The 25,027-nt window shown below is 35.6% G+C and overlaps 1 protein-coding gene across 1 annotated transcript in view; it reads right to left on the bottom strand.

Annotated features, from left to right (window-relative positions):
• Positions 1–19,651, bottom strand: part of LOC111058862 (high mobility group-T protein) — a 62,163-nt gene extending 42,512 nt beyond the window's left edge. Inside the window, exon 1 of the mRNA XM_039439003.1 lies at positions 18,294–19,651. Within this exon, the coding sequence (XP_039294937.1) occupies positions 18,294–18,722 (429 nt within the window). The 5' untranslated portion in view covers positions 18,723–19,651. The remainder of the gene's footprint in view (positions 1–18,293) is intronic.
• Between the last annotated feature and the right edge of the window lie 5,376 nt (positions 19,652–25,027).

The raw sequence follows: 25,027 nt of genomic DNA, 5'->3' as shown, positions 1-25,027 counted from the left end.
AAAGTTTGGGCGTTCTTAACACACTATTCAAACTAAATCCTAAATTAAAACATCAAAGTTCGACATTAACAAGTATATTTATTATTCAAACCAACTTCTGAATTAAAACAATAAAAGATAGACGTTCATAGCCTACCACGAATATTATCCAAACCAACTCTTGAATTAGAACATCACAAATACGACAACAATACAAGGCCGCCGCCGCCGCATAAGGCTATAAACGCGTTCACCTCATCATCCGACCAACCTGTTGTTCGATAATTATTGTGCCTGCATACATTTAGGTCGTCATGACGCCTCATTGTGTGGCGCGAATGACTCAAGCAATCAATCAATCAATTGATCAATGCCATCAGTTCTCATTGTTGAGAGCAGCCTTTGTCATCAATGCAACTCTCATGGCATTCATTACAGTAGGCATTAACCAAAGGTGGGAGCATCATTATTTAGACAACAGATTAATAATGCACAACATGATATATGAATAGAAACATTTTGTTCAGGATATAAAAAGTCTATACGAATGCTATAAATACAAAAGAGTGCGTTCATAATGTTTTAGGTCTTGTGTAATTGAGGAAGCCCTACAAAGAAGATCAAATATTTGATAACACAATATTGGATAAATCAATTCAAACTAGTTTAGTCATTTCAAACTCGACGGGTCTTGTTTGTCATTGTTGCCCTGTTTATGGGTTCAATTCACTTTCTTTCAGGCATTTATTGTATCATCCATCCTTTATCTCATTATCATTATCATGAAAAGATTTTGATTCAATGAAAATGAAAAGCCAAAACTGACTGCAAACGTGTCGAAGAAAACGTTCAAAATATTAGCGAATATTAAATCTCTCAATTTATCGCAGATTCATCAAAACTGAGATTACAAAAACCCGATGTTAATCCCTCACTCAAGCTGTTATAAGTGTATTTCTACCTCATATATCTTTTTCTTATCTACACAAACTCTCTCAAAAGTTTTCTTCTTTTTCTCTTATCATTCACCTTTTCCACTAAGTGATTTCCATTTAAAGTGAGATACACTTCGTCCTAATAGTATTCCTTCCTTATAGAAAACATCAACGTTCGCCATTCAAACAATGCTAACGGCTATTATATCATATCACCTCTTTCTTTTCTAATAAAATTCCCTCCTATCACACAACCCTTCCTTAATCGTTATATATATTTTTCTCATTCATAGTCACCATCACTCACTTTCTCTTTCACTCACTCACTCTCTCTCTCTCTCTCTCTAATGGGATCCCTCTCATCATTCCACCCCACTAATCCTACCTTCAAGTGCAGGGGAAACATGCCAGCGTTTTATCCAGCAACATTCCATCATCCAAATTGAAAACCTGTGTAAAGAAACGTTGGACGTTTATGTAAACGCATTTGTGCGTCGATTCGGCTCCATCTAATCACTGGAGTAATTATGCAAAAATAAACATTGCTCGGCGTTTTACACTCTGTTTACTTTCGTTTCATGTCCCGTGAAATGATTTTACAAGTTTGGGAATAATTGCAAGAGCTCACAATTAATGAGGATTTGTTCAATCTACTCTCAAAGAGGTGAACCAGTAATACATATAATAAGCGGGTTTCAATAATATTCCCAAATGCAAATAGAAGATCTGGAATTATGCATCAGCATGGAGCTGAAGCTTACTTTTAAACAATTCTGTACTAGACCGGTCGTAAAGGTCGGCTTTCAACAAGGTAATGTTGGAGGAACAAAACAGTGCACAATAAGGCTTGCACGATAACAACTATTATCGAAAACGTTCAATTAGTTACAAGGATAAATGTGGCAAAGTGACTGACAATGGAGAATACAATTTTACTAATGTTAGAACAATCTCGAGAAAACGCATGATGTCCTTTTGGAAACAGAAGACAAACAAATTTAGAAAATAATCCAGAATCTAGATTAAGATCCTCGTAGTGCAAACAGCGCAAAACCATTTCAAGTGAGAATATTGATGGTAAGGCTAAATAACAGTATCCGGTATTAGGTGACTTCCACGTTTCTGATGAACAGGCCCAAATGCTGAAAAAAAAACAGCTAAACAAGTGAAGCATACTTAGTGGGAAATATCAACCACTTCAGTATATACATAGTCCAGAAGCTACTATGGAGTATAGAATCAGAAGTCTCAAAAAAGTACTTTATACAAGGTCAAACATCTGTAACCAATTGGGAAGTCCGGACCCACAAGACTTCAAATTATCTCTAGATAAACTAGAAAACTTGAACAATAATGCAATGAACAACCGAACCAATAGCTGCATCAAAACTATCAACAGATCCTTACACCTAAAATCTCAACAAGGAGTTCACAATAATGTAATCCATATTTATGCAACTGCAATTCATAAACCAGAAGTGTGTTTTGCTTGATTCATGTAGCCAGGTGTTTTTTTTTTTTTTGCTTGTAGCCAAGTGTTTTTTGCTTGATACATGACACTGTGTCGAGTCTAAGATGAGTCAAATTGAATATTTGTGAAAATCTGATCAATGTCAACAGACTAGAGCTTTAAAACCATCAACAGGTCCATACACCCACAATCGTAATCATCTGTAACTAATAACCTAATCAGCTGATGCTGTTGCAAGGAAGCAAGTTTGTGAATGGCGACAACAAAGAGGTCTCACTACACTACACTGCTTGTTTGTGGTCACCGAACAAAGAGACTACACTGAGCAGCCACTGTATATGCCATTCACTTCAATCTGTCAGCATTGATAGCAATGGGAAGCATCAAACCAATACTGATAGCTAAACGTGAATCTCCCTTTGGACAGCCTTTCAGCCAGTAACAGGGCCGGCCCCATTATCATAGTCATTATCACTGTGTCAAACTTGCTTCTTTCTTTATTTACATTCCACTTATCTATACTGAGAATCACTTTCGAATGTCAGCATTGAAGCTATTCACAACGAATGCTGACAGTTCAAACTTAATCACACTTCACCAGCTCCTCTTTTCTTAGACTACTCCTCTCACTTTCTACTCATCTACTTCTATTTTTCACATCTTATTCTCATTTTTCATCTCATCCATTCTCCTATAGAATAGGACTTGACTTCAAAGACAAATTGATAATTACTCTAAAACAGCAAACAAAATATATTCAAATTACCCTCCCATATTATCCGATTTTGGATTACATTTACATATCCAACTCCTTTAGGTTATTATTAGTTTTATTACGGAGATCTCAAATTCCTATTCATTCTTGGCTGATAGGAAAAAAAAAACTGTGCTGTGAAGTTTGCATACTCTGCCCCTTCAATTGAATCTCTTTCAGATACAAAAACAGTAGCCTTCCCAGACATTAAGGTTATATTCCATTCCGAATCTCTATTTTGGTATCTCACATACCCCAAATAACACGAAATTGGAAGGCAAATATATTTTTGTAGCTTGTACAAATGAATAGTTTACAATAAAAATAAATTCTTTAAAGAAAAAAATAATAAATAATTATTAAAATCAAGCTTCTATTAAATTTGGTCTTGGGATAGATAAGCCTTTTGTTCTCTTATGAATTATTAGCCTGATTAGTGCACATAGCAATAAACAAATATCAAAAAACTATAAGGTAGTGGTTAAGAGAATAACATATTAGTTAGAATGCCTGCAAATGAAGCAACTCCTTCTTATTGACCATCCATAATCAGTAATGAGTGCAATTAAGAGCACTGATAAGCGCCTGGGGAAGTACTGAATTTGTTCTTGTTTACTTTCCCACAATTTATGTAATCTATTAATATGTATCGTCTATTTTCAAACGTGGATACCGTGGGAGAATATAACCCTCGGTAACTCTAGTTTGGTGATGTAATTCCACATTCCAAACCATACCCAACATAATTGGCAACTACTGCTGGAAGGCAGAGAAAGTCAAGACAGTCTAACGGAAGTCTAATGACGATGAGTCATTGGATAATTAGGTCGGTCAAGCAGGAACAACTTCCAACAAGAAACACTTGAAAATCACTAATCAGTATTGCAAGTAGGGTAGAATATTGAATTCAAAGTCTAGATTGATTTAATACTTTTCTCATTTCATAAATACTTTTCGGAGGCCACAAATGTTTTTACAACCAAGTTGATATCTGTAATAGAGAGACCTGATTAACGCAAAATTACTACATTAATACTCTTAATGAATCTTCGAGACGAAGTTATTTACAGTGATATCAGCTTGAACAATAATTATTCTTATCAAACCAAGTAGCTTTTCAGGTACAATAACATAAAACAATATATGTAACTTTTCCCTTATTTTGTTACTGACTTATATCAACTTAAATCAACTAATGTGAATTCCTGACTTTTTGTTGGTAAAGAGTCCCTTACGAGAAGACCTCACATAGCCTGAATATAATAATTTATATAAGCAGTCAATGGGTTTCGCGACTGTTAATGGGCCGACATTTAACGTGCAAATCACTAAGGAATCATTCTACACGTTATTTCGTATCGTATCAAATTTATAATCTAGATTTTCACTTCTCAAAATACTAGTAGTTCTGTGAACAGTAGACCTCACGCCGTATTCTCATCCACAAGTACCTGATTGAAACTATAGACCTTATGGAAATACAGCAATAGACTGACTTCTCCACACATCTGTGTAATCACTTGTCAGCTGATTTATGATGAATAATTCTATAGTCTGATTTTACTCCAATATTGGCGTATGAAGGAGACTCTTTTTTCCTTTTATATTATCCTTGAAATGCAAAATTTCCAAAAACCTTGTATATACGTCGACGCGCAATATTAAAAAACGAACATACCTGTCAAATTTCATGAAAATCTATTACCGCGTTTCGCCGTAAATGCGCAACATATAAACATTAAGAGAAATGCCAAACCGTCGACTTGAATCTTAGTCCTCACTTCGCTCGGTCAATTACCATCGGAATACCGGGAATACAGGAATACTGGCATTGAAAACAAATTTTTCATTTTCCATTTGTATTTGCAATGGAAAATCAATTTTGTATCTTCCAGTGCCGATTATGGGTTTCTGTACTGATGGCAATATTTTGAGAAGCGAAAATAGATGATAAAATTGATTTTGATGCAAAGTCACGAAGAGATGGGATGAAAGATCAATCTAATAATAGTATTTATGAACTCAAATCGTAGAATGACTACTTGGAATTGAAGAGTATGGATGGAAGCTTATCGAAGGGTGAGTGAGCGAGAAATATGAATGATGAGAGGACGGGTGAATGAGAGAGAGAGGGAGAGAATTCTGCACATGGCAATTCCATACTCTTTGTTCGGTTGGAGCTCCCAGCAGCTATGAAGCTATGAGAGGTCAACGTTCTACGGCGCAACTAAAGAAGGAGCAAGGCCAACTGCCTCTATAAAAAACGACGAAAAAAGCGAAAAACACATCTACATTCGCACGCAATCCTAGGGAGAATATCCCAATCAACTTGCATGATATTCAACTAGCCGTCCTACATTGCAACTGTATGCATGAGTCACTCACTCGTCACACAAAAAGTTGTAATATACTAGAGTAATTTGGTGATTTTCAATAGTGGAACCTCTGTTTCTATTTTTGTTATACTTTAATATAAGTAGATACTAAAATAAAGTATAAGAGGAATACCATAAAAGGAATTCTACAGATACAATAATTACTGTTGAATGAAATAAATAATATTAGCATTCGAATATTGCATATGAGTGAAGAGACCATGAAGATGTAGAATAGGATACATTCTAAATTGTTGAAGGAAATTCATTATAAATTATTGGACGAAATGTATTCAATAACATCTGAATAATTGCAGTGCCTTCTCTGTTACCATCTGAGCATTCTTTATTACAACTGAACAGTATCTCGACGAAAACCTCATCACAGCTATTGCCATTAATTCTTTGTACTGTGATTGTCCTATTAATCATCAACCCTATAGCATATTTTACTCAATCCAACACTATCATATCTAAGGATGTCATATCCCTATGGTTACCATAGTTCCACTGATATTGAATTTTCATCATTTTATGCATTCTATAATACACTCGATTGTAGTAAACATGTAATTTACAATTCAATAAAACCTTTATGAATCGTTTTTCAAAAATATAATACAGCTACAAGTTGTTCGTTTCTGAGATGTGTGTATTATTTAATTAATATAATGAATGATATTCATTGAATTGTATCATATTGAATGGACGATTAAATCAAGAAAAATTGTATCAGCTCAATAGTGGTATATGGAACAGAATTAAAATTCTCAATAACCAACCACAGCACATTAAAATGCAAGGTGATCAACCTCTGGGAAAACGAATTAACGGCGATTAAATTAAAATCGATTTCGCTGAGCAAATTGAACACGCGCGTATTCAATGACAGCCGCGAATCCCGTGGGAACATTCATTTAATGGAATGCTGCCACCACTAAGGCCCTATAAATTTCTGCTACGTTGTTGACATGCTTTTCAAACTACATTTTTTCACTTTTACATATTGAGAAACCAATAGATGACACAACAAAATACCTATAGAATTGTAACATACAGTATTGAATGAGAACTGCTCATGTTATTATTCTTAGACAAGAAAAAATACTAATAAAATTGTTCTATACTGAATGAAAATTACTCTCATTACTCAGAGTAAGTAGAAGTAGTATTTACTCTAAATGTGATCCAAGAGATTCAAATTCATTATTATTTTATTAATTTATACAGATTATACTGCCACGAAGCATAGAATAAATTCGTACTGAAATATTAATAGGACTATTCTATCTGTATGAAGATCTACATGACAAAATCAGCAACCAAGAAAGATTAAGTGGAGCGCAAAATACCACAAATATTTGTAGTGCCATGAGATTTATGATAAAATGAATGAGTGAAAGAGTGATTGAAAGAGAAAACAATGTGTGTCTGAGAGGAAGCGAGAGATAAAGATTGACATGGAAAGCCGGCAGTGATTGAAGCAGAGCCACATTTAGAACGAGGCTTTTTAACAATGAGATGAGTAGAAGAGGACTGCCAACGCATTTTTTCCACACATTCATTGCAGATTTAGAGAGCGAAACTCAAGAGCGGATGAGTTCTCACTCAAGGCAAAGACGAGGTCAAGATCAACATTGTCAACATTGATGAGATGCTTTGTGTGACACTCTGAATCAAACACCAACTACAGTCTCTAGATTTCTTGTTATTGAAGCAATAACAGGATTGGAATTATCTACAAAATGAGAATATTTGAAAAAATTCCATTGCGCAATAAATAATACAATTTCAAAGTATTGTGTGGAGGAGGCAAGATGGGGGTTCTACCTGTAGTCTTCATACTCTATAAAATTATTTATTTAAAAGCTATTGGAATAAAGTTTATAACTTCAACAAACTCTGGATTACTTGTTACTTTGGCAGTAACACAAGTGAGATGTATAGGTAATGGATAATTTGATACTAAGAATTGAACAATATAATTGATTGAAATAAAGTTTACAACACCACAAAACTACCTAGATTACTTGCTATCATAGCAATACTGTAACAAAAGTAAGATAGATATGGAATATTATTTCGAACGCCTAGTATGCAAGTTACACAAGGTTACCTTATTTTTTCTCTCCCTATCATTTTGATGATGTACATATCGTATCAATCAATAAAGTTCAATTGATGGAAATAGAATTTGATATGAAAACAACATTTGATGGCGAAAATAATTGTTTCCTGCCAGTATCATTCGAATAGCAAATCTGGCAAGAGGTCCCAACCCTACAAAAACGAAAATACTTCAAGCAACAACTACTGGGTAAAACCATACAGACTGAACTCTTGCATAAGGTATTATACTATTCTTCTCAATGGTAGAACACAGACAGAACTCAAACCAAGTCTACAGAAGAAATAATAATGGGAGTCCGATCTCATTAGACGTCAAATCTGCAATGGCTGACCCATAATATGAGATTGCTAATCAACAATAGTTCCAACTACTCAGGTGCACGACAATTATTATTGAGTAGGAAAGAAGACGTTGTAGATCTCCTTAGCATCAATTTCCAACACTGACAGGAAATCATATCATAAAACAACCAATACATTAATAAACCTCTTCAAGATGGGTCAAAATAGAGATAATTTAAAATATTTCTACTTTATTATCTTAGTGCTCCAGAGCATCAATTTGTAACTGTCAAAGTGATTTCCAACAGTCAAAATGTGAATTTGAATAAATTATCAATCATAATAACACAACCGAAAAATCAATGAACCACAACAATGCACAACACTGATCAACCTACTGATAGAGAAACAAAATTCCTACAACATTTACGAATATATTTTACAATATTTCTACCTCAAACAAACGTCCTAAAAGAGCACAGCATCAGTTGAGGTCTCAATCACAACACTACCACCAACAGACTAACCCAAGCCTAACCCATAAGCCATCACACAAAGTGTACGACACCCCACTAGAGTGCCATCGACTTTTCGGTCACCCCTCGTATAGAATTTCCTGTCACCTGTCCCGAGGGTGAAACGCTGTTTTCCCGCCATTTCTTCGCAGGCGACTACCAAACGAGAGCTTCCTCTCTGCTAGCATACATACAAAAAACATGGCGGCGCCAAACGCCTAGACAAAGGAATGCTCGTCAGCTAACACCAATTTGAAGCAACAGACCTCTTTTTGAATGGGGTTTTAGAATGTTGAAAGCTGATATGGTTAATCTTTTGGAGCAGGAGTTCATTTTGTAATTGAGAAGATTGTGAAATATGACACTTCATATACGAACAATAACAATTTCTCCCCTCGATGATTATGTTAGAAAAATGTGATCACTCGGTAAAATTTGCATTCCAGATCAATCGCCCATATCATAGAGAAAAGATAGCATATTATGCTATTATTATAGCATAATATGATGTGATTTCACATGACAGCATATTGCTATGCTATCTTCTCTCTTTGCCCATATATTCTACGACACAAAACAATACAAAGGTTTGTATTAAGGACCACGTTTTGTATGGTGTTTGATGGTGAACGAACAGCAATGAAATTCGCAGTACGGTAATGCACTTGCACAACTCCTCAACTACTTCAACATTTAAAGTGGAAATCGTTCAATTAAAAACGTGGCGAATTACAAATGAATTTGGACTCTTTCTTGTTTAAATTTGAATAGGTGACACTATTTTCGGAAGTTTTAAAGTAATTCTACATGACAGAAACTTATTCAGATTTTATATTATACATCTTATGAATGAAAGTGCATCATGTTTTCCAATTACATTGTATTTCAATCGTCTATTATACCTTATACACACAACTGCTCATTCCTAAGCCAAAGTCAATGATTATTTAATAATTATTCAATTAAATCCAATATATCCATTTGATCTCGATAAATCCCATATAATTGGAATACTTATCAAAACACAACTACAAATTATATGGTGGGAAACATAAGCAAGTGACATTCTAATGCAGAGAAGTCAAGAAGTTCAGTTATTGAGAGATTATAAATTTCATTACAATACAATATATTATTGCTAGACCATATAGTTTATAACAATCAGCAATATAGTTTACTAATGATTGAAATACAGGAAGTGACCTGACTGCTGACCAGAGAGAATTAATGTACAGTAGAGATTCTACTTCTATACTTTCTGTGCTGACCCAGGTGGGTGTATCGCTAGGGTAGGAGTGAACAAGGGAGAGAAAAGTTCAAGAGAAAAGGAGTGAGAGTGCGAGAGACTGCTAGCAAGCAAGAAGCATCCGGTATGATGAAGAAAACCGGTTCCTCAAAGACTGAACCAAACTCAAACCATACAGCCAAGACGGCAGCAGCTTTTGGCCAAAGCTGAAGAAGTCAGCTCAGCTACTACCAAACCAAACACATCAAAGGGCGAGCACACTTCTAAAAAATATTCCAAAAAAGGCCGGCCGGAAATGTGCTTTTTCAAACTAGAAAATGACATTCTTGAAGAAAAACAAGACTGCATGGAATCCATCCATAGCTAATTAGAATGAAAGATTCTTCAGGAATCACCGACCATATTTTATCAAATCAACGTTTATGGTAATTTTATCAACGGGATAAGGTTTCCAAAAACCGGCTACAAAACAAGTATTTCGTCATTTAATCTGAGGAATGGTCCTATTTTTTACTCAAAATTGAAATTTCTTCATCAGGCTGCACCAGCATAGTTTTAACCAACTGCAATAGGACAGAAAGCATGATCAACACTACAAAGAATTGAATTCTCAGTCTAGTTAACGACAATACTCAATTACTTAATAAAAAAGCAAATATAATTAAGCTTCTTTAACGAAGACCAACTGTACAGTAATGTTTGAATGTCACTTCAGTTTCAAAGATAAAATTTCATATTTACATGCAATTAAGTTTAGTGTAGAAATTCTTATACACTCATTATGATTGCAACATTGATGGGTACTATGGGGAATGAAAACGTTGATATTTACCGGAAATTGGACTTAGAATTAACGTAAATGAAGTCATAACTCATTTTTCGGAGTAAGTTACCAAAATTTGAGAGTAGTTATGGGTGAGCCTGTAGTTCTCTCCTGATCACAAAAAATTTATAATTTTTGCTATTTTACAAATTAATACAATATATTGAAAAGTACTACTACTTTAACAATATATTAAAAAGTACTACTACTTTAACAAGAGCACCTACTTAGGCTACTGAAACTGAGACAAGAAGCCTAAATCTCACACAATGAAATAGTTTATTAATTCTCAACAACTATACTGAAATTGAGAATTCATCGAAATAATCGTGCCAAACAGAAATGTATTAATAAAAAATAAGGGGTCAATCACCAGAGGAAGCAAAGCTACATCCGGGAGACGAGACAGATCACAAATGGCGGGTCAAAAAGGTTGGCCTCTCCACTGATAACGCAATTTACATTTTTCTTGTTTAGTTTCGGCTGATAATAGAGGTGGAAGGACTGGGAATACAAGGGTCAGAGATTTAGCACATTGTAACTGCTCAACTTGCTACATGCATCGCATTTAACCAATATTCTATAAATAGAAAAATGTTTGGAACAGCAATAAAGCTTCTTAAAAAGTCGAGCAAGAAACAACAAATCAAGTTCCAAGAGTTTAGTTCGCATGAATTTGAGAGAAAAAGCCTCCTAGAATCATGACTAAAAAAGTGAGATACTATCTATATTGAAATTTGATAATTAATTGATATGTGGCAATTATTTTTTTTTCAAGTGACTAAAATTTGGAGATTTCTGAAATCCTAATCATCAACATCAAGAACTGATACATCAAAATTTGAATCAGAAATCTATTTTACAATAATTGTTATAATAAATATGTTCTGACCGTAATTCAAGGAGATGCCTTCAAAACTTCTGATAATTAACATCACATACTGAGATATAGAATTAAATGACAAATTTCTAGCTTTTTGACAGTTAACTTCCCACAGTCTTGAAAGAACCCACTGCAATGAACCAAGGACGAGAAAAGTGCTGACCAGACTCTATTTCAGTGGCAGCAGTCCATATTGACCCAAAATGGGGTCATGAACAGATTGACAGTCAACATGAGCCATGAGCCGAATTATAACTGAGCTGACTCATCCACGTTGGAAAGGTTTATAGGTATCGACCGAGTTGCAATATTTCATGCGTGTCGGACAGACAGAGAAAGAGAGATTGATGCAGAGAGAGTAGGAGGGAAATAAAAAAGAGTGTGTAAGAGCAGAGGTAAAGCCCATGAGAGGAAATCGTATTTACTGAATTGCCATTTTCCCGGTAAAAACCGATGATTCAATAACCGGTGTGATGACATCAGTAATAATTCAGAGGATAATTGTTGCTTGTATCACACATTTCACATCCAGTTATCCAATTTCAATTATCGGATTCCGTGGAATTTTACTAATAACCAGTTTTCAGCTAACTCTGGAACTCGGTAACAAGGTTTTATATAATTTCAACATCGGTAAAGATTAAGTTACTACTCTGGAATTCAAGAACTTTTGAATTAAAACAGCCAACTTGCAAGCCATCATAAGAAGCCTTCTTGAGCTGTTCCAATCCAAATTTAATTAATTTGATTATAAATTCAACTGATACAAACTTTCGAGCATGTTTCAAGACACATATAATAATATATAGAATCTGCCCACACTACCAGTGATACAGATACATTTAGACATGCTGCAAAACGTACAGTGAAAACGTCTAGTGTGTGAGCAGCTTATCACATTATAAGATAAAATTTCAATATTTTAATAACATAATAATATTCTATATCAATTCTGTATTACGTGCCCTTTCAAGTTTTATGATATTAACTAATGGTTTACAACAATACTTCAAAATTAATAGAGCTTTTTTGGATTTGATTTGTACCAAACAGTATCTTGAATGACAGTCTGTCAAGATTTCTGGTCTTGACAAAACAAGTATGTAGCAATCTTATTGATAAAATTTGTAGGCACTACAAATAAACTGATTAATTCAAGATTGGAGAAATACTTAAATAAGGAGGATTGAATTTTCAATAGTATAGACAAATAGCTGACAGGGAACTAAGAAACGAGATGAATTGAAAACATCACATAAAAGAAGATGTTGATGAAGGAAATTGTCGAACAACAATAACAAGAATGATTGACATGTTGACATCAGATCATCCGTTGTGTGCAAATTGGTCTTAAAACTATTTACAAAAACAAGACAGGCCTGCACAGTTCACTATCTAGTTCTCACGATTTTAAAGTAAACAGTTCAAACTGATTTATTATTGGAACACAAAAATACATAATATATCTACTTGAAAACAAGTTGAAAAAATGACAAAAACTAGTGGATCACGCAATAATCTATCAAAATTTCATCTCTTCAACAAATAAATGAATGAGTTTTTGATTGGATATACGAAGGATTTGACAAGAAAGAAGCAACAAATACGTCAATGTAAGCACTGAAAAATTCAAGGACATTTCCAAGTTTAACTTTATTTACTGGCCAATCAAAACTTCAGTCTTCACTAAAAAGAAATCAGCATTTTCAAGCAGATTTGACATGTATATGACAAATCGGGGGAAAAGTCAACTCAGCCCAAAACTATTCATTTTCTTCATTTTTATACAAAATGACGTCTTCCAGACAACTAGATACATTTTCATTTTCAACAATCCTGAACAAAATCCAAGTCCAAAAAATACAATCTAGAGATGTTCTAATTATTTAGTAGGATAAATAAGAATAATTTATGATTATTTAGTAGGACACTTTTGAAGAATAGTTCAAATTGAAGTAATTCAATTTGAATCTTTCAAATTGAAAGCAACTCAGGATCAGTTATATGGAAGAACTGAACTAGAAAAAATGAAAATTCAAAGATATATTTTAGAAAACATGGCAGTATCCACAAAATCCTGGAAAACCAAGGTCCCAACCTCTGATAACAAAGCGTTACGTGCATAACAATAAAAATACAGCCAATCATCAGACTGCATTCGAATCAGAATCGAAGGATGAAATAACACCAAGCAAATCCTTCTGAGAAGGCTGAAGAACAGAGAGCGAAAATGGACAAAATAGCTGAGAAAGAGAACAATAAAGAGAAATTATTGGAGTGGAACGAATGGGAAACAGCCACAATGCCACAAGAAGAACCGAAGAATCATTGCCGAAATCAGAACAAAGGAATGATAAAACTCACATGGGATAAGAAGGAAATACAGGTCTGCTATTCTCTCAATAGAATGAGTTGAAAGGAACTTCCAGCTGACCAAATATCGGCGTTGCCAGATTTTGTGAAATTGAGACTTTCATAAATAGTCTGTTACTATAATATAATGTTCAATGTAAAAACGCTGCATTATCTTATGGCGATATTATTGAGTAAGTTGAAAAAGCTCCTGCTTCAACTTATTAATATTTAGACTGTAGGTGCATCAAAAAGGCCACATATATAATGTACTAAGAACACTTCTAGAATGAGATTTCTGGTTTGAAAGGAATGAGATACAGTGATTCTCATCATATTTAGCAGATGATAAATACATAAAATCGTTGTGAAAACACTTGACAGTTCAATGCATATTTTCAATAATAATACCCTAAAAATCTACATTGATTTTATTAAGCTTCTAATAGTTCTAAGGACAAGATTATATGAAGCAATAACAATCATAAACATTAATCCTCATTGCAAAACAAAATACCTTGAATTAGTAAAATGTCGGCAAAAATACTCAATCAAATTGATCAATAACGGATTAAGATCAAATTTCGAATCAGAACACGTTTTAATGGAACCCAAAACCTAATTCAGCTATTGCTCAGTTATTTAGTTATTAGCAACGGTGCAGCTTAACTGACAAGCACTACATTTGAAATCGGATTATATCCATTAAATTTCTGGCACAGAATGCTTCGATAAACGTGCCCTGAGGCACTCTGAGCACAATTTTGTATTGAAAACTCACTCCTATTGAGATTTCTTATCATGAAAGGCTTCACTGTGTCCTAATAATTATTACTTTCGAATGTTATAGTCATAGAAAGTACAGTAATATATACTATGATGAAAATTTGAGTGAAGTGCAAGACAATAAAATTTCTCTAATACTATCCTGGTTACACATTCTGTTTGGGATTTAATGATTTTGAAAGAACAAAGATATATTAGATAAATACAATAAAAGATAAATAGAATAAGAAAACTATTGTAATTTCAAATATTTCATGAATATAAAGTGCTTCATATATTGTCAGGGTGCAGATATTCACAAGGGAACTTCATAAAAATGAATCAAATATTTACAACAGGGAAATTATTTTCATTGTTTCCGAATTGGTAACGTATTCATGAATTATTTCATGACATCATTCCACGGCAGTTCAACTAGTGTAATATTTATTTTTCTTACAGATTCACTCTAAAATTGGAATAATCCTTCCCATTCTTCAAACTTGAACAACTCTTCAACCAAAACCCTTATCAATGCCAAGATACGAGTTCAATTACTTCAAAAACTTCTTTCAGTCGATACAAATTTCTCTAACCAAGTACTTATACCTTTCTAGAATGCTCTGTACCCTTTCACGTGCTGGCGGGTATGTAAAAGAGAACATGCACGATATGTAAATGAGTAAGACGAAAACAACAATAAAAATAATCTATATCGAAAGCAAGGCGGGAATTCTGTAGTGGCCTGGAAAGAAACCTTGAACAGCAATGAAGGAGTAAGGAAAAGGAGAGAATGAGAGAGAGATAGAGAGCAGAGCCAGAGAACAAAGAACTACTGCAATATAAGCCGCAAGCAACTGTATGGCCTGACTCAATACAATAATTCAAGACAGGATTGCTAAATTTAATGGATTATGGCCCCAATGAATCTATGAGGAAACCACGATGATAATAGCACTACAATACCAGCCAGAACCAGCCGAAGCTACGTAATAAAATGAGGATTTCTTCTTGTGATACCGTTATCTCTGACAAGAAAGTTCGATTCCCCTATCTATTGACCTAACCCAAACATGATGACGTGAGTAGAATAGGAGAGTCAAAATAGCAATCAAGTACAATGTAAATTAAAAGTACATAAAAAGGACTTATGAAACCACTTATTAGTAAAAAAACATTAGAAAATAGTTTTAGTTGTTACACAATTATCAATCTCTATTAAACTATTATTACTCCATCAATCAAGGTAGCCTGATCAAAAATAAAGGGTTTTCTGGAGACTGACCATGGTTTAGCATCTGAAACTAGTTACTGAACTATTCATATTTAATACGTGATTGTGGCCGTTCCAAGTATTTCTTTTCTGTATCTTTATCACCTTAACTTAACCTCAACACATCACACAGAAATTCAATGTAAATATAGGAAACATTACTCTTATATTTTAATTTATGCTTAGTTGTTAAGCTGTTAGTTTGTTTCATCTTAAGTTGAAGTTGAGCTCTTGCATTTGCTGCATTTGTGATTTTTTGGGGAAATAAATGCATTTCATGAACTGCTAATTCAGATGAATTAATGGAGAAATTAATTTATGGTATTGCAACAAGACAATAATGGGTATAGTTGTGGGTCATGTAATGTGGGAGAAAATTTCAAACATAGTATATACAAGATATAAGAATGTTTCCCATAGATCGATGAAGAATAATATATTGAAATGATGAATAGTGAGTGATTCAACAGAATATTTCTTACAGGCGAGAATAGATTCAAATTTATTTCCAGTAATAGGCCCAAAACGTATTAATAGATATCACAAAATTCATGCTCAACATTGTTACTACAATGACGCACATGAATAACCAAGTCTAATTTAGCAATACATGATTACAAATATTATAACAAGCTTAATAACTAACCTGAAGTACTCAATTACTGTTCCAATTGTGCAGTACTAGCTCACAAATCTCATAAATCTCAAGTTAATGAATCGTCTCTGTCCCTAATAGTTGGTTACCTTTAATAGCTGAATAATGGAGAAGTCTGGGAACTAAATATCAATATCTGGAGGACGTCGATAGATAACCCACGAATTTAATGTTAAATGGAACAAAAATAATTGTTTATCAATATATTTCATATTTTGAGTTAAAATTGATAGTGAGATCATAGAATTATTCCTGTAAAAAACGTAATGAAAATTGTAACATCAAGGTGTACAAGTTTTAACACGTGCATGAAGAACGAATTTTACAAGTAATGAGCAGAAACCCGTAGAAAATTCAGTCAACCATTACAGAGATCATAATTTTACTGTAATAACACTCTTTAACTTTCTAATCCTCTGATGTAAGATTCAAAATTGGCCGAGATTGGCAGCAGTAAAAATAGAGAATTTCTCAAGACATATTATAATAGAATTCCTATTCTTATCATCTTTGCTAGTAGCAGCAACCACTATCTTTATGGGACCTAAGACTTCCTAAACCTAACTAATAAGTGGATAAATTTATATTGATAGGGAAAGTAGTTAGGAAAATGAAAGTCTGACCAAAGAACATAAAAAACACTTCTACAATCATCACAAAGACCTAAACAATAATAGCCTACAAATGAGGCAAGAGTTTTAGATCCAGCAAGACTCAAAATGCATTCAACATAGAAGGCGGGAGGCAATAACAATACATATCTTCTATTAATGACAGTAATTTGAGCACAATGCACCCTGTCTACACTCTCTTCAAGTCTAAAAAGGATGGTTCTTGGGAACAGCTCCAGTATTAAATTATATAATTCATCATCAAGGATATGAATATCTTTTAAGAATGAGTGATAGGTCTAATATGAAGAATGCAAGCTAAAATGAGAGAGTGACCGAAAACATACCACTGAAGAAAGATTCCAAGAGCATTAACAAACTATCCAATACTGAGATGTATACTTTGAGTTCATTTTCATCTTTAGATTGCTAATTAGGTATGATTAGCTAATTCAATACTGCTGTTATACAAGTTGATATTAGCTTGATACAACATTCAAACATTATGTATCAAGTTGTGTGAGTAAAACCCGTCCCAGTCATTCTCTCGACAAGGAAAAACTTCTTGAAATTTTCAAGGAGTAATAAATTGTCATTCACGACGATTATCGGACTGATAAATAATCCAATAAAAATAAAATATTTTTACAGCAAATGCAGTACCACCATTGAAACATAACAATCACTCAACACTCATTTCTTTTCATTTCTCGAAATTGGGGCTGATTTGCTAGGTATAAACAAACTACATACAGTTAAATGGATAAACAACATCAGTGAATATAGTACCACCATTCAACCACAGCAAAGAATGCAACTCCCATTTCTTGAAGTTAGATTAACATTGAATAGTAATGATTAACCAGTAGGAAATAATTCAAGTAGCCTATTCGAGTAAATGGACAAACGACATTTAAAAGAAGTGAATATGGTACCACAATTCAAGAATACCTACACCAAGAAGACCTATTTCTTCAAGTTCGATTGACAGGTAATAACAATGATTAATCACCAAATAAGTCAAATAGATGACAAGATGATGTGATTAGATTTAGAATGCTACAGTAGGCCTATAAACGAATTTACTGTAAAAAAATGATTTTATACAGTCACTATTTCTCTTTAGCCTTAAGTTAGTTTTTAGTTTTTGACTTTTTCATGTATGTTTTGGAAAGAAATAAATGATTGATTGATTATAATATTCAAACTAAGAGTAGCACCATAATGCAGAAATGAACACCTACCATCATATTGGGCTGAGCATTCTGCATGCCACCTCCCACTCCGCCCCCACCGCCTCCCCCACCACCGTCCATGCCACCCCCCTGCGGCGGGTACCACCACTGGCCAGCTGCGGCCGCAGCAGCCGCAGCTGCGTGGTTGGAGGCGGCTGGAGGCATTCTGTAGTCGTAGCCGCCTCCAGGCGAAGACACCGGTGTGGTCGCCGCCGCCGCCGCTGCCAGATTCTGGAAATTACTGGCCGCCATTTTGTAGCTGAACAGCTGATGCGCGGCTGCGGCCGACGCAGCCGTCGAAGCCGGGTGTTGGTGGGCGGCTGCAGCCGCAGCTGCAGCGTGTTGTGCCGCTAGCGTCTGCTGGTGATGCAGCAGCGACTGTTGCTGGTCCTGCGACCACCATTCCTCCCAGCTGTTACGTTGCTGTTGATCCGCCATTTGCAAAATGTTTCTACCTTACACTTATCTACCAACACTTTCAACCGAACTGTATGGATTTATATTCACTAGCAGCACATTGCCGTGATGTTCGAGGAGTAATGTTTGGAAGGGAACAAGAGAGCTCCCCGCGACAACGTGTCTGAATCGAGCCTAATCATAGACCACTAACTAGCACCACTCAACTAACAACTAACCTAAACAGATCCCAATAAATCAACAGTAGGCCTAACCATTAAAATAACCTCAACACAACTCCACGGTAACTACAACTCAAAACTAAACAGATTACTTTGAAATCAAAATACTTTAGGGTTTAAAATCCAGGTGACGATGTTTACAAGTTAAAAATCACTTCAAACCATAGAAAACACTGTAATTCTAGCGTATTTTGGGATCGAAGACGCAAATCTAGAACCTAGAAACCCTGTAGCAACTATTTCACAACCTGAACACGCGTGTATAGAGGTTGCGGGGGTGCAGGGGGGAGGGAAGAGAGGACGCGCGTCACCAATGGTAGTTCGGCTCCCTCGTGGTGGTGCTGCTGCTGCAATCCTCCAAACCAAAACGCACCAACATTCTTCACAATTATTGCTGACAACGTGGTCAGATGAAGCACACACAATCCAATTCACTCACTCACACACACACAATGAACCGCGCCAACTAACAAAAATCGCCACCAACTACATGCAATGGACACGACCACTGTGTGCTTCAGACTGCTGGCCAAAGAAAAGAGAAGGCAACACTGCCTCCGCTTGCTTGATGGCGGCGCTGGTGGTGGGGAAAAAAAGAGCGACACCAGCGCTGTGCTGCGGATATTTCGGCAACTACAACTAGAGAAAGAGAAAACCGAGTGGCGAGCGAGAGGACACGAAAAACCTGGCGACTCTCTCTCCGTCCCTCACCCCACCACCGCAACGGGAATTCTTCGAGCCAGCAGCTGCAGTGTGAGTGCTACAACCCTCCCCAACCCTCCTCTCCACCGAGGCACATGTTGGCGCATGAAAACGCCAACAGGGGATGAGAGGAGGTGCGCGGGTCAATAAGACATTCCCAGGCTTTAGAAAGCGTCGACGCAGCAACCGTGTGCGTGCGTGCGAGTGTTTATGTGTGAGTGTGTTCGACAGAGAAACATGGAAAGGAGAGCACGATGAGAGGAATACATGGTGGAGAAGGAATGGTTGTGAGGAGTGGAGTGGAGTGGAAGCTGAGGTGGAAAGAGTCGTGGAGAACGCAGGAGAGGCGGAAGATAAGGATGAGGAGAGATTTGTGATGAAGAAGCGGACAATGAGTGGAGAGCAATAGTATCGAAACAGAGCAGGGAATGGGAAATTGAATGGAAAGGCAGAAGCAGAGGATGCAGAGGTATTTATGAAGAAGAAGAGGACAATGAGAGAGGTGATGAAGAAGAGGATGATCAGAATAGTGGTGAAGAAGAGGAAGTGATTTTATCCAAGAGAGATGGAAAAGAGGAGAATAATGAAGAGTAGAGATTGGATAAAGAAAGGATTATGAATAGGACAATAAGTCATGAAGGAGTGGACAATGAAAGATGATAAAGGACATGTACAATAAGAAAGTGGTGATTAAGACGATAATGAGAATGATGATTTAAAAAGGGAATGCTGAATCAACGGCACTGTTTGAATTGGAGGGAGGATCAGTGAGGGAAGGAATTGAGGATATGGGACCAAAGAAATATAAAAAATTGACAAAAAATCCTTGGAGAAAAATGTCAAGTTTTAAGCAGAACTGTGTGAAGAAAATACATAAATAGGAACGAAAAGAAGATCAGAAGGAAGTGGAGGAAAATAAGAGGAATCACAGGTAAGAAGTAGTAAACGGAAACGGAAAGGAGGCATAATATGAGAACAGTCGTAACAAAAATGGAGTCAGGAAAATGGATGAGATCAGGGAATATGTAGGAAAATGTATTATAGATATGATAAAATATAAAATTTACGGATTTGGAGAAATAGCAGATAAAAAATCTTGCGCCGTAAATTTGAAATCGAAGGATCGAAAAATACAGTCAGAAATTACAAGAAAAATTTATTGAAGACGGGGAGGATAAGGTAAGTAAGACAAACATTATACATCATAACAGAGAGAAAGATATACCCAGATCCAGCTGAAACACATCTGAACATGGAACAGAGAGGGCGTCAAACCCAGCACACGAATGTGGAAGAGGATGAAGGAAAAGAGAGAGACCCATAGTAGAAAGCTTCGGCGCAACCCCTCCATATAATCAACCATCTCACACTCACACACATACACACGCGCGCGCACATCTACCCAAGCGAAACAAGCAAGCCCTACATCCTCGCCAGGCAACCAACCAGCCTTTGTTCCATTACATTTCCCCCGTTCCCCTTGCCTAACAACTTGCCTCTTCACGTGCCACTTGCCTTGCCATTCCATTCCACTCATCACGACAGCGCGCTGGCGCACACATACAAGGCTGGACAAGTTTGATTCAGAATTTGATGGGGGTGAATTTCGATAATACTGCCCGAAAAATTGTTGATAAAACGGTTCTCATGGAGATGAAAGATAAGATAATTACTAATGTAGATGAACGTGTTTATCTAATATCAATCAATAAATAAATTTATATGTATTATTTGATTATATGTAAATATAATCAATATGTTGAAACAATAAATGAATCATAAGATTATTTTTTAAAATACTAGAGAATAATGTCACTGAATTAATTTAATGGTTTCAGTTGATGATTAGATACGAGACATTCCAGGTTAGGATGAAACAACAATCTTTTCGATCAATTTAGAAAAGTATTTATACAGGTATTATTGATAATACAGTATTATAATTATAATTATCAATACAATCAATATCAATAAATATCTGTCAGAATCTGATAAATTGGTTCATATTTAAATTCAATTCCAAGAATAAAATCCTCTCCAATCATAATACAATGAGAAATGAAATCAATGCGAATTACTAAATTTCCAATCCTTAAATAAATTCAATTACCAGAATTAATTGGTAGAAACTGTAACATTTTGAAAGCCATCTATCGAAATGGAATAAAATTCTGAACAAAATCTGACTCAACCAGAGCTAACATATTTTCAAATTGCAAATTCAAATCATGTCAAAAACAGATTTAACAATAATTCTCGTACATAAAACAAATGATAGAATTCCGAGAATCAGACCAAACCCCATCATGATATGTTTATTGAATGAGAACATACAAAATTTGACAGGCTATTAATGAATATGCCTTCAAAATGCGTAAAATATCTATTATCTATATAGTTGAAACTTCAACTTTAGTAATCGTTCTAATAAAACCCGATCAAGCTCTAATTACATTTCAGTCCTAAAACAAGTCTAATACAGTATACAATCATAATCAGGGAATCAAATTTAAACGTACAGTAATTGAAACATTACTAATCGTTTGCTAAGAAATAAAATTTCTCTTAGTTTTCAGAAGACAACGCATAATACTGTAGTACAAAAATGAGAAAAGCCTTTCTTAAACCTTGATTTCCAATAATTTTCGCTCTGCTACGCAAAAAATAATACCATTTGTTCTTATGGTAGTGATCACTCACTGACAGAATTGAAATATGTAAAAACACTCATAAGATCGAATGATATTTTAATGCTCAACAAAGAAAAATTCATTGGAAAACAGGGCTTTAACCATTGCTACCAATTACAGCGTATCGCAAACAGCAGCCTCCAATAAAAAACCCTGATCAAATTCCAAGAAACCTCCCCTACTTCACAAATGAAACCTTGAATTTAAACCTCCCTCCCCCAACAATCATCTACCACTACCCTGACACGTGTATATACTCACACGCACGCACACTTCCCGCGTGCACTCAGCTACATAAATATAAGAAGGAAGGTGGGAGGTGGGGGTGCTAGGGTGGGAGGGGGTACATCGGAAAGGCAATTAAAGCCAGCCGGGACCTAGGAGCTTCCCCCCCCCCTGGCACTAGCAGCATAACATTTTCCCGGCAACAGCACTCTAGCGATCCGCGGAAGTATTGAACGTGCCCCAAACCCCTCATCCACCCCTAAAACCCAACCCTCAACCGACGACTGGTCTCGCGCGGTTCCCCCTCACTCACACTCACTCTCTCACACACCCACCGACCACTTCCTAATGAATTATTATAATCGATGAGCCGCGCTAGCCATACTCCTCCTCCAACTAAAAAACTACCACACTTACATCTCCTCTCTTCAGGACTGCACCCCCGGATATCCGATCTGAATATTTAGACTGCTTTTTTGTCGGAGAGCTTCACAGTTCACAAACGAGTGGACAGCGACAGGGATTGTATTGGACGTTCAATGTCAGTCAGTGTATGAGTTGAAAGTAATTAGAAAATTGAATTTATCAAACGTTTACGTACTGTAACAGCACCATGAATGGATGTCCTTCTTCAGTTTTGTTACAATACAAATTCGAGTTTTACTTTATTGTTCTGAGAAATTGTCAAGCAATGAATTGATTATTGAAAAGATAAAATATTTGATCAAAGATTTTTGACAAATTTTATACAATCAAGGATTATTTATATAAGATCTTTGACCAGATATTTATCCGTGTAACAGGTGACATATGATTAAAAATCAAATTAAAATTTATTCTGTTTTGGAAACCGGATATGATTGTCACTGATAATAATTTACTGCCCAAGTTAATTCTTTGGTCCCTTGAATAACTGCTACCAAACAGCTCAACTGAACAAATTACAATAATACTAAAATCAATCTCTTATATCAGAATATCTGAACTTCACAATAATTGCCAACTCGAATCTAATAATTTTCAAACAAGGAGATAACAAAACAAAGTTTCCAACTCAATGGGTAATGAAAACTGTTAACGAGGGTTTTAGATGTATACTACTACAATTGTAAAGATCATGAAGAGGTAAACACAATGAAGCCATCATTTTCCTGTCAATGGCTGAAGAGCTTAAAATGTACAAAACAACCACAACTAGCCAACAAAAAATGTCTAAATAAACCAAAACAAATCCATTCACCCCAACAACTTTAGTAGGTCATGAAGGACACTTTCAACCCCCATTCTTCTATCAAAGGTAATGGCAAAGGGCAAAGACCAAGAAGGAGGATACCCGGAAACAGAAAAAGAAGGCACACTTCCTCAACTGAGAGAACAAGTGAGTAAGGAGGGGTGAGGGAGAGGGCGAAGACAAACCACCAGCACATGAATGGCAACTCTCTTCTTGGTCGTCTGTTGCTTTGATGTGTGTGAGTGTAAGGGAATGCAGCACCAGTGATGTACAAGAGAAGGAAAAGCCCTTGGGTTAAAGGGCCAACGAAAAGGGAAACAAGGGCTTGCTGCGCTCTAGGTCAGTCTGGCACTTTGAGGGAAGGGAGAAGGGAGAGATAAGACGACAAGATTGTTGTCACTTGGTGGAAGGCAGGAAGGGGAGGTCAAGGGATGGCAAGGTCATACCCCCTCCCTTTTCAAAGGACAAGGCATGATAAAAATGATCTGCCTTCCGACAGATATTTATTGTCGACAGGGAATGGGTTGTTGTTTTCCCTTTGAATAACGCAGTGACGTTGCTGTCATTTGTCAAGGTCTGTAAGATATTGTCGAAGCGGATTAATCTTGAGAAAATGATCATTCATTGTAACTATCTCAGATATAATTTGAGCGTTGAGTGTAAGAGAGGGCCGGCTGCGCCCTAACTCCGCCCTCCTAGGTAAAAATAAAGGCAGCTATTCTATTCTATATAATGTAGTAGAATTAGATTATTCTTGGAAAAAAGTAATTCCTTTAAACTGACCCTTCATGAAGTCAATAAAAAGTTTGGCTTTTTATGCATTATGTGCAATTTTGTGAACATTATTCAGTATTGCAGTGAAGTTGGTGTAACAGAAATCCGTATTGAATAAACTTCAGTATTTGAAACAGTAACATCATCAATGGTGATAAATTTCCCATCAAAAATGAAATAGAAAAACTAGTGTGAGAGAAACTATACAAAGACTAGTTCTGATTGATCTACAGTCTATTATCAAATTCCACCATCACGAACATTAGCAGATTATTAATTTATTTATCCAATAATTCAGAATCAGGAAGCTTTTAGAAACGTATTGCACGCTCAAGCTCAAAATATTTTAGTGTAAAAGGATGTTTTTTTGCAATCACATTTCAACTATAAATAAACTGTTGCTCCTAAACCCACAATAAAAGTCTGTACAGTGTACATAGAGATCATCTGATGAAAACCAATCATTCTTCTCATTATTTGAAA

Source organism: Nilaparvata lugens, chromosome 12 (assembly GCF_014356525.2).
Source record: "Nilaparvata lugens isolate BPH chromosome 12, ASM1435652v1, whole genome shotgun sequence".
NCBI lineage: Eukaryota > Metazoa > Arthropoda > Insecta > Hemiptera > Delphacidae > Nilaparvata > Nilaparvata lugens.
This window is presented reverse-complemented; position numbering and strand designations above follow the sequence as displayed.